At 38.4% G+C, this 12,083-nt stretch overlaps 1 protein-coding gene across 1 annotated transcript; it reads right to left on the bottom strand.

Annotated features, from left to right (window-relative positions):
- Positions 1 to 6,443: 6,443 nt before the first annotated feature.
- LOC104000582 (putative disease resistance RPP13-like protein 1) lies at positions 6,444 to 11,048 on the bottom strand. Its single transcript, XM_065130748.1, has 2 exons — positions 7,451 to 11,048; positions 6,444 to 7,351 (listed from the first exon to the last, which is right to left on the bottom strand). The coding sequence occupies exon 1, from the start codon at positions 11,046 to 11,048 to the stop codon at positions 7,467 to 7,469; it is 3,582 nt and encodes a 1,193-aa protein (XP_064986820.1). The 3' UTR covers positions 6,444 to 7,351; positions 7,451 to 7,466.
- Positions 11,049 to 12,083: the final 1,035 nt, after the last annotated feature.

Genomic DNA, 12,083 nt, shown 5'->3' with positions numbered 1-12,083 from the left:
ATTTTCATCCCTTAGACTCACCAACATAAAGGGTGTGCGTGAGCACATAATGTAAATGCAAGATATTACGGCTCAACTTAAGAAACTTGAGGTTAATATGTCAGAATCCTTCCTGGTGCACTATATTTTGAACACCCTTCCACCTCAATATAGCCCTTTTAAAATTTCATATAATACACATAAGGACAAATGGTCAATTAATGAATTAATGACCATGTGTGTTCAAGAAGAAGAGAGGCTAGTAATGGAATTGGGTAAGAGTGCATTGATGGTAACCACTCGAGGGAAGAACAAAACTGACAAACATCAAGCCAATCAAAAAGCTTATCAACAGGGAAAAGGTAAAATACCACCCCAAGCTGATATCAAGAAAGAAGCAAGGTGTTTCTTTTGTAAAAGAAAGGGACACATGAAGAAGGAATGTACGAAATTCCAATAATGGCTTGAAAAGAAAGGTAAACCAACCTCATATGTATGTTATGAATCTAATATGGTCAATGTTAATATTAACACCTGGTGGATTGACTCTAGATCAACAATCCATATTGCAAACTCTTTACAGGGTATGCAAAACCTAAGGAAGCCAGTGGGAAGTGAGCAAAGCATCTTATCAGGAAATAAGATGGGCTCACATGTGGAAGCAATTGGAACATGCATTTTAACTTTAAGTAGTGGTTTTGTTTTAAAATTGGAAAGAACCTTTTATGTACCAAGTTTCTCACGAAACTTAATTTCTGTTTCCAGACTCGTACCATTTGGATATTCCTTTAATTTTAAAGACACATCATTTCGTTTATTATATAAATCTGATTGTGTTGGGAATGGTATTTTGTTTGACGGTCTTTACCGTATTTTATTACAAAATGATAATACTCAAGGTTCAATGCATGTTCACGCTGGCATTAAGAGGTGTAATATTAATGAGGACTCCTCTATATTATGGCATCGGAGATTAGGATATATCTCCATAGAGAGAATTAAAAGATTAGTTAAAGATGGGGTACTTAGTACTCTTGATTTTACTAATTTTAAAACTTGTGTGGACTGTATTAAAGGAAAACAGACCAATAAATCCAAAAGGGGTGCTAATAGGAGTTCAGACTTATTAGAAATAATTCATACTGATATATGTTGTCCAGACATGAACATACATGGTCAGAAATACTTCATCTCCTTTATAGATGATTACTCACGATATATGTATATATATTTGCTTCATAATAAAAATGATGCATTGGATGCCTTCAAAGTCTTTAAGGCTGAAGTTGAGAATCAATGTGGTAAGCAAATTAAAATTGTGAGATCAGATAGGGGTGGAGAATATTATGGTAGATATACTGAAAATGGACAAGCACCTGGTCCTTTTGCTAAGTTTCTTCAAGAACATGGGATTATTGCCCAATACACTATGCCTGGTTCTCCAGACCAGAATGGTGTTGCAGAAAGAAGAAACCGAACATTATTAGATATGGTGCGGAGTATGCTTAGCAACTCCAATCTTCCTAAGTTCTTGTGGACTGAAGCATTAAAAACGACTATGTATATATTAAACCGAGTTCCAACCAAGGCTGTCCAAAAGACACCATTTGAACTATGGAAAGGTTGGAAACCGAGTTTGCGACATATGCGCATTTGGGGATGTCCGTCTGAAGTCAGGATATATAATCCACAAGAGAAGAAACTGGACCCGAGGATTGTTAGTGGGTATTTCATTGGATATGCCGAAAAGTCCAAAGGTTACAGGTTCTATTGTCCATCTCACACAACTAGGATTGTGGAATCAAGAATTTAGTTAGTGGGTATTTCATTGGATATGCCGAAAAGTCCAAAGGTTACAGGTTCTATTGTCCATCTCACACAACTAGGATTGTGGAATCAAGAAACGCTAAATTTCTTGAGGATGATGTGATTAGTGGGAGCGATCATTTCAGGAACATAGTTTCGGCACATGATCATATAGAATCTCAATCTTCCACATCAAATGATAGATTGGTTATAGTTCATAGCACTCCTCAAGTACAAACTAGTGCTGAACAACCAATCATTGAAATTCCACAAGTTGTTGATAGTATTCTAATAGATCAAGCAGTTCAGGAATTACAACAAGCTCCTGAACAACTAGTTGAACCACAAGTTCCACAAGGAACCATTGGTACAACATTAAGAAGATCTACTAGAAATAAAAGATCAGCAATTCCTGGTGATTATGTTGTATATCTACAAGAATCTGACTATAATATTGGAGCCAAAAATGATCCTGAAACATTTTCACAAGCCATGAGTTGCAAAAAGTCAAATTTGTGGCATGATGCCATGAAAGAAGAGATGAATTCCATGATGAGCAATGGAGTCTAGGATCTCGTAGAGTTGCCTAATGAAGCAAAGGCTATTGGTTGCAAATGGGTCTTTAAAACTAAAAAAGATTCGTTAGGCAACATTGAGAGATACAAGGCAAGACTTGTTGCAAAGGGATTTACTCAAAAAGAGGGAATCGATTATACGGAGACATTTTCTCCTGTATCTAAGAAAGATTCTCTATGTATTATTTTAGCATTAGTTGCTCATTTTGACCTTGAGTTGCAACAAATGGATGTGAAAACAACATTTCCTAATGGAGATATAGAGGAAGAGGTTTATATGAAACAACCTGAAGGTTTCTCCTCTAGTGTTGGTGAGCACTTGGTTTGCAAGCTTAGGAAGTCTATATACTGCTTAAAACAAGCCTCCCGCCAATGGTATTTTAAATTTCATGAAGTGATTTCTTCATTCGGATTTGTTGAAAATCTCATGGATCAATGCATATACCAGAAGGTTAGTGGGAGTAAAATATGTTTCCTTGTTTTATACGTAGATGATATTTTGCTTGCAACCAATGATAAGGATTTGCTGCATGAAGTGAAACAATTTCTTTCTAAAAATTTTGACATGAAGGATATGGGTGAAGCATCTTATGTCATTGGCATTAAGATCTATAGAGATAGACCTCGAGGCATTTTAGGTCTATCACAAAAAACCTATATTGATAAACTTTTAGAAAGATTTCGGATAAAGGATTGTTCACCAAGTGTTGCTCCCATTGTAAAAGGTGATAGGTTCAATTTGAACCAATGCCCAAAGAACAACTTTGAAAGGGAATCAATGAAAAACATCCCATATGCTTCTGTCGTAGGAAGCCTTATGTATGCTCAGGTCTGTACTAGACCTGATATTGCATTTATTGTGGGGATGCTAGGTCGATATCAGAGTAATCCAGGTATGGACCACTGGAGAGCTACAAAGAAAGTGATGAGGTATCTACAAGGAACCAAAGATTACATGCTTATGTATAGACATACAGATAATCTGGATGTGATTGGTTACTCAGATTCAGACTTCGCCGGTTGTGTTGATTCTCGTAAATCAACATCAGGATATATTTTTATGATGGCCGGTGGAGCTATTTCTTGGAGAAGCGCTAAGCAGACCTTGACTACTACTTCTACCATGGAACCTGAGTTTGTCTCATGCTTTGAGGCTACTTCACATGGTGTATGGCTTAAGAGTTTTATTTCTGGGCTTAGAATCATGGATTCTATTTCTAGGCCATTAAGAATTTTCTGTGACAATTCAGCTGCTGTCTTTATGGCTAAAAACAATAAAAGTGGAAGTCGAAGTAAACACATCGACATTAAGTATTTAGCCATAAGAGAACGTGTAAAAGAAAAGAAAGTGGTCATTGAGCACATTAGCACTGAATTGATGATTGTTGATCCTTTGACTAAAGGCATGCCACCTCTGAAATTCAAGGATCATGTAGAGAAAATGGGACTTGGTTCCACTTTGTAATGATATTGAAACTCTTATATATTGTGATATTTTCTCATTCATGTGCATATTATTTTGAGAAAATATATTATTGTTGGACCAAGAATAAACATAAGGTTTATTCATAAAGTAATATTACCACATTAAGATTAAGAAACTAAATACATCGTGATACATGGATGATAATACTCGCTCTTAGAGGACTTATCGCTATGATTTATGTATTTATTTCTTAATAAAGTTGTTCAAGAAAGATTAATTCAAATTATTAAGATAAACGTATGGACCAAGTGGGAGAATGTAACGGTTATTATTAAATATCTTATTTAATAATAACGTAACCGTTCTCATTAAGATTCATAATTCATTATCATGAATTTCTTCATTTATTATGGTTTAAATGATTTCAGTTTTTTATTCATTATGCATGAAACCGTTATTATTAAATTAAATATTTAATATCATTAAGTTCTTCATTATGGTCCAAACGTTACAAATTTGAATTAATTCTTGAACGTTATGAATTGGTGATGATAAATGTTCTTGATGGGAGAACATCTATATATACATGAGGATTTTGGTCCCTTGGCTCAACAATCTCTTTGAAGCGAAAGGCTTTCCTACACCATCTAAAGCGAGAGTTCTGAGCCGAGAAGAACCAAAGTTCAAGAAGAAACCTCTGCAAAAATTCTTGGCGACAATGGCTGGAGGTACGCTATTTCGTTTCCGCATTAGTTTTATTGTGTTTCTATTACAATGATTTAGAAACACAAGTTGGCTTCGATGATTTCTAACAATTGGTTCTTTCAATATTCATGATGTATGTAATGATGAAATAGTCATGATTTTTTGAATTCAAAGTGTCTATCAATATAGCACATTGATAGGGGGAGTTTAGTTTAAACTCTATCATCAAATGATTATCATTATAAAAAAGGAGGAGATTGTTCAATCTCGGATTTTGATAATGAAATCAATTGATGAGTTTGTGATCTAATCTGCATTCTGAGTGACGCAGGACTAGCTTCAATTAAGGAAAAGCAAATTGGTTGAAGTAGATGGAATCAAACGTTGGGCTGGAGTTGAACATGTCAAGAGATTGGACATTGGACTAAAGGATCGGTCGACGTGCCAATAGAAGGACTTCGTGCCATGAGTTCCGGCATTGGGTTGAAGTATTGGACATTGCACCAAGGAGATCGGGAATTGTGAGAGTCAATATGCCGATTGGACAATACATCAAAGGAGAGGACGATGAGCCAAAGGATCAGACGAAGCGCTGGAAGAACCAATGACATACCGGACAATATATGACTCGTGTTTTGTAATAATTTATCAAGATCAAGTTAGTTTAGGTCTAATTGAGTTGGTATCGAGATGAAATAATGTCAACTCAATTAGGGGCCAATTGGGCCTAAATTAGGACTCAATTGGGTATACTATTTGGCCTATTCAATGTCCTATAGCAAGGTCTGACGGTGGTACAACCCAAACTTAGTGGTGGCATCGCCCAATGTTAGTGTGTTATGTGGAAGTACTACTAGACTGGGCTGTGGAATCGCTAGTACCTCAAAATCTTAGGGATTTTAATTTTAGCTTCACTTTTTAAAGTCATTTTGGGCCTATAAATATCACACTCATCCCTCTTAGTAAACACACCAACTGAGAACAAAAATTGAGGAAAACACTATTGTAATATTGTGAGAACCGCCCTCCTCTAACTCTAAGTGTTGATTTCAGTTTAAGAGAGGGATGAGTGGGTTGTAAAGGTTGTCTCCTAAACCTATAAAAAGGAGAAAATAGTTGTAAAGGGGTAGTTGGTCTTCGCCCATTGAAGGAAGACCGTTAGTGGATGTTGATGGCCTCAATGGAGGAGAAATCAATAGTGGACATAGGTCATGACGTCCGAACTACTATAAAACTCGATTTATATTTTTTTTGCTTTTTATTGTCATTGATATTACTTTAATTGCTTATTGCACTTATTCTAAGTCAAGCACACCTCGAACATTTCCGACATGATTTTTTTCATCGAACGAAAGTTTTCAACATGTGTTATAATGATAGGTTTGACTATGAGAAACGTACCACTACGAGTCGAGTAACATCTATTGACGCTCACTAGCAACTATCACTGCATCCTTTTGTTGACTATTCTTGCATAGGCCTTCGCATGACAACGTCTAAGAAACATAGCTCCCTGAACATGCTGGCTGAGTTGGAAAAATCTACCAAGGAGTCGATTCAAAGAATCCGTGAAACAACTACGTATAACCAGCCTCTCAAGGAGAAATCCCATGACGAAATATTGGAAAAAAATAGCAAAAGTTGACATCCTGCCGATGAATCCACAGAATCTGGGAGAGGATTACAAAACTGTACTGCTGAAGCATATAGCATGAGCCTAAGTTTATTGAGCGTAGGTTATCGAACATCCAAAAGCACTATGCCCCCGCAATCAACAGTTATTTTGATTAAAATAAGATTTTTTAAAGAAAATATTCATTTTTTTCTGTGATTTCTGTATTTCTGGTTTCGGTTTTCTTTTTTTCCTTCTAATATACCATAATGACCTTTTAGATCACCTTTACACAACTGAGGAGAAGGAAGTGAGACCAAAACCTGCGTGTCAGCCGCTATTAAAAGAAAAATAATAATACCAACCCGATAAATAGAGTGTTGTTACACAATGGACACAAACTCGTACAAGGGGTTCTCATTCTCTCGATCCTGTCAACAAACAGTCGTAAGAGGCGACGATGCAAAAGCTTCTAATAAAAAATATTATTCTGATAAAAGATAACAAGGAACAATCTGAACACACATCAAACTAGAGGTCATGCAACATCCAATGTAGCTCCATCTTCTGTATACACACGGGCTCTCTCGCACCGTACTGCTAAAGTCTTCATGCATGCAAATAATTCCCCATATATGACCGGGAGGCTCCACAAAGATGGAAGAACAGAAAGCGAAGAATGCTGTGAAGTTGTAGCCACAATGACCAATTAGATGTCTTTTGGATTATTTTTTTACCTCGAAGAGGATGCAGCCTTCACGTTGAACGAGAACCTAGCTTTGGATTCAGCCCTTTATGACCTGCCAAAGGAAGCATTTGAAGAAGAGAAACATCGAGAACTTTATGTAGTAATAAAACCTAAAAATATAAGTAGCTAAAAGCAACCAACAAGAGAAAAGGGAAGAATAATGTACTTGCGATGAGGCACGAAAATCTGTCCGTAGATTCTTGTCAATCATCTCCCTGTGCCATCTCCGTATATGGATCAGTGACAACATCTTCATGCTGAGCTACTGCCTATGGACAACGCCTTCATACTATTTACATGACCGCATCATTTGTTCTAAATTCTTTGGGAAAGATAAATTATTGCGTAGGTGCAAATACACAAGTAAGTTACGTAGAAGGAAACAAACAAGCATACAGTCTTGATAGTAGGACGACATCATCGAATCCCTGCTCCAAATAGCTTCTTTATTCTCAAAATATCTATAAGTAGAATAACCAGGCAGAGGCCTTTTATTGATCCTGTACCAACGGAGAAAGTCAACGTACATGAAAACAAATACACATATATGTATATACAGTCATGGGATAGATAGAAAAGACAATGGAAAATGAACTTACCGGAACGACGAATTCATCATACTTTTGCATCGTACATGCGTGGATGCTTGCTGTATCGAATATAACTTTTCCTGGAATAGGTTTGAATTATGACATCTGGAATCTGTTGAATGATATGCCAATTCTCGTTGCCCTCGAGACAGCTCTTCAGCAGCACGGTGTTGCATTGCAGTTCCAGTTTTCTGAAGCTCCACTGAGCAGAAGGAATACTTTGGCGCTGCTGAATTAGGGTTGACAGCCACTGCGGAATTTGCTTCATTTGTCGTGGACATATCAGGACCAGCTGTTGCAACCTGTCGAGATTCTCCACGTACTCCAGATTCGGACAATCTTCCACCTTCAGATACTTCATGGAAAGGTTGGATATTCTATTCAACATCGTGTTTTCTTTGACCTCGAGCTTGTAATTCAACCGGAGGTTTGTGATTTCTCTCAAGTCTTGAGTACTATCAAGATACAATTCCTTCAACTTGGTAGCATGGGATAGGCCTTCCGGAAGAGCTCTCAGTTTCGGACACTCTATGATCTTGCATATCTTCAGATTAGGAAAGAGCTTGAGGTGCGGTCCCTGATCATTTTCTTCCATCCCCCATACTGACCATTCTTCCCAGTTGGGCATTTCGTCAAACTCCAAATGTTCAAGTTTTGGAAATGCGGAAGCTCCAGGGAACTTGCGGCCCAGAAACTCAGGCCCAATGGTTTTGATGGCTTCACCGCCGGTGATTTCAAGATGTTTTAGCAGGGGCAACATGCCTAGAGGAGGCAGTTCCGTGCATGATTTGAGGTACCAAAAATTCAAATATGCCAGATTAGGGAAGGATTTGTCTAGTGAGGTTGACATCAACCAGCATGGGAGTTGCCGACCGGGGAATTGTTGAAAGATAAGATCTTGCAGGCTGGATGGGGGAGAGAGTTCATCGCATACCTTCTCAACTGCCTGGAACTGCTCCTCAGTCCATGTCACTCCTTGGCCCTCATCCTCATCTTTGTTATCCTCCTCATTTCCTTCCTCCTCCTCCTCCTCCTCCTCCTCATCATCATCATCATCATCGTCATCATTGTCATCATCCTCATCACCCTCGTCGTCGTCGTCGTCGTCGTCATCATCATCATCATCATCATCATCATCATCATCATCGCCATCGTCATTGTTGTTCTCGTCCTCACCTCCATCATTCTTAGAAATGCTGTCATCTCCACCGTCACCATCTTCTTCCTCATCATCACCATCTTCTTCTGGAGGCATCCAACTTAAAGTCAGCTCCTTGAGAAGAGTTTTATCCGCAAGTACCGAGACCCCTGTTACTGCCCTCTCTAGCCCATATATTCTCAGACATCTGAGCTTGGAAAGAGCTTGTAGCTCCTCTAGGTCACATCCCTCCTCATGCAACTCGTTCGTTGGATCATTGTGGCCGATCACAAATCCTTCGAGATGATTAAGATCCATCAGTTTTCCGATTCCCTTGGGTACATGAGTCACAGGAACATTTTCAATATCTAGACATCGTAGACTGTGCAGTCTGGTGATCGCGTTAGGAAGTCTGTGCAAATATGCGCAATTATAGAGGTTCAGAGTTTGGAGGTTTGCAAGGCGTCCTATAGATTCTGGTATCTCAGAAATATTTGTCTCATCCAAATCTATATACCTCAACTGCAACAGATCTCCGATACAATCTGGAAGTCTCTTGATCGATGTATAAGACAGATCCAGCACTCGAAGATGTGGTAACATTCTGAGTACATTATCCTCGATTATCTTGGTTCGAGGGGAATCAATAACAATTAAGGTTCTCAGACACTTCTCTTGCATAATTTGATCTGGCAGTACCAATTTACTCCCCATTTTAGACACTGACAACCGACGGATCTTTGCATTGGCTCTAACATCTAATTTTTGACCATGTCTAATTAATTTTCCTTCTTCCTTCATCAAACATGCACCGAGAGATCGTAAATGGTCATGCATAGAGAAGTTTTTCTGGCCTAAGGTACCTGCGTCCACTTGTAGAAGATTCCTCCAAATTAATTCATGGTAATATTCCTCGGCTATATCTTCCAACAGCCTATTTCTTTGTTGTGTGATAAGGCCTTCAGCTACCCAAAACCGAATGATTTCCTTGTAATACATATCACTTTTCTGGGGGTGCAAAGAACAGTACAGAAAACATTGTTTCAGATGAGAAGGTAAATCCACATAGCTCAAATTCAAAGCCCCTGGTACTTCATCGTCGATCTGGTTCATATTCCATGCATCACTTTCGAGGACTTCTTCCCACTTCCCTATGCTCCTATCATTACAAACAAGAACACCTGCGATAGCTTTGATGGCAAGGGGAAGACCATCACATTTTCTAACAATTTTCTTGCCTACTTCTTGCAACCTACGCTCGTCATCCTCCTCCTCAGCTCCAAATACCAAATTTCGAAGCAACATCCAGCCACTATTAACATCCATTTTCTCCACCGGGTGGGTATAGCTGGGTTTCATACCTTTTAACACAGTTTCTTTCCTCGTGGTGACTAAGATCGTGCAACCTACTGCTTTACTTAGTGGTTTCCTGAGGAAATCGTTCCATAAATTTGTACTCCAGACATCATCCAACACGAGAAATAAATTTTTGGTGAGGAGAGAAGCAAGTTTGGTTTCCAATTCTGATTTGCTTTGTCCCTCGAAAGATTCTTGTTTGGCTTCACCTCCTTCAGATTTGTTAGATGCGCACCGAATTAACTCTCCGAGTAACTTCGTCTCCGAATAATTCTTAGAGATATACAACCATTTCTGAATGGGAAAATTGACTCTCATCCTTTCATCATTGAATATTTTACGTGCCAGAGTGGACTTCCCGATTCCGCCCATTCCAACAATCCCAAAAATACGACATTTTTGTTTGGTGTCCTCTAGCATGGCATTGATTAGAGTATCGGCATCTACATCGATTTGACCCCCTACGATGTCCTCCTCGACTTCCAAGGAAGTCGTCTCAAGTACAGTTGGTTTTTCGGGTTGGGGTTGGTGACTACCAGAAGACTGTAGATTACTAAGGATGGAGGTATCCTCAGCTATTTGTTTCAGTCTACCATTAATGGCTTCGATTTCACCCGCAATCTCATGGCGGTGTTTGGTACACCGAAAGCAAGAAGAAACAAAGCTGAAAGCGAAGCTTACCCTCGAAGCCGATGCCGATCCCCGAGCCTCCAACAGTTTGCCACCTTCCATCATGCACAGATCGATGATGTCGTCGGCATCGTACATGATGTCTTTCAGCTTCCTCACCCAGGCCTCGATGCCGGGATCCCCACGGCTTTTCCGCTCTGCGCTTTCGAGGTAACATTTGATCATCTCCAGCTTCTCCTGCAGCGTCTTGATCTCCTTCTTCACGCCCAGCACTTTGCATATCTCTCCCTCAACAAAGCCCGTCACTTGTTCAATGTATCTTGAAACAAATGAATCCAGGACCATTGCCATCTCTAAGACAAGGGAAATCTCTCCGAACTCTCGGAAACCAGACTCGGATGTTTCGCACGGGGGAAGTGGTAGTTCCTTGAACACACACACACACATACATATATAAGAGTATACGACACCATTAGCATGCATCCGTTCGTTCATAATAAATAGCAACTAGCTGGCTGAGGCGTTGTTGACTCATCCGATCCAATAATTCACCGATGAGTATTGACGAACGCGATGTGAAAGAATTTTCTTTTATATATATATAAAAAATAATAAGATGACGTAGATAAGCTACCACCTTATGGTTGACTTAATGATCACAATCATTGATTGATAATAAAAAAAATTTTCACCTCCTAATCGTTCCAAAAAAATAATAATAATACAATGCCTAATTGAAAAGTGAAATGACAAATATGTCATTTTCAAATTACGCTAGTATAAAATATAAAAAACCATTTAAAATTATGCAAGCGTACCATATTTTTTTTCAAATTACGTAATAATTTTACAATATGATAATTAGTTAATTTGTTTACCGTATATATATATATATATATATATATATATATATATAATTAATTAATTCCACATGATTGCCTGGTAGCTATTAGCTACAAGCTACACACTGCTAAAATCAAATAGCATACATCTAGATGGCATTGTCCTTTCTTCGTCATGACAACTCACTGAAATTGACCAGAGTGATTTAAAAATAATAATTTATCAAGAGAAGTCATTACTGATTGATATTTATCGGATGATGGTTTTTTATTGGAAAATTACGGAGGGATGTTTTTTTTTCTAATATCAATTTTATCTTCCTATTCAAATTATTATTATTATTATTATTGAATTTGTTCACTAAGCTGATTCGAATTAGTTAACCGATTCAACAAATCGATTTGGGTCAGTGAATTCGTCAACCCTATCTCTTCCCTCCTCCACCTTCAGCTCTTCTTACTCCTCTTCCTCAATTTCCAAGTACGATGGTGGAGGGGCTAAGACAACAACAAAGCGGACAACCATATTGGCATGTTACTATACTTAATTAATAGTTCTCTTCCCCTCCTCCCACCTCCCTTGTTCCTCGTCATTCAACTACTTTAGTAGAGGGGCGATGACAATGGAAACAATTATAGTGACATGTTACTCGAGAAATAGTTCTCTTCACCACCT

The sequence above is a fragment of the Musa acuminata genome, chromosome BXJ2-10, assembly GCF_036884655.1.
Source record: "Musa acuminata AAA Group cultivar baxijiao chromosome BXJ2-10, Cavendish_Baxijiao_AAA, whole genome shotgun sequence".
NCBI classification, from domain to species: domain Eukaryota; kingdom Viridiplantae; phylum Streptophyta; class Magnoliopsida; order Zingiberales; family Musaceae; genus Musa; species Musa acuminata.
Note: the sequence above shows the minus strand (reverse complement) of the source record. Positions and strands in the feature narration are given on the sequence as shown.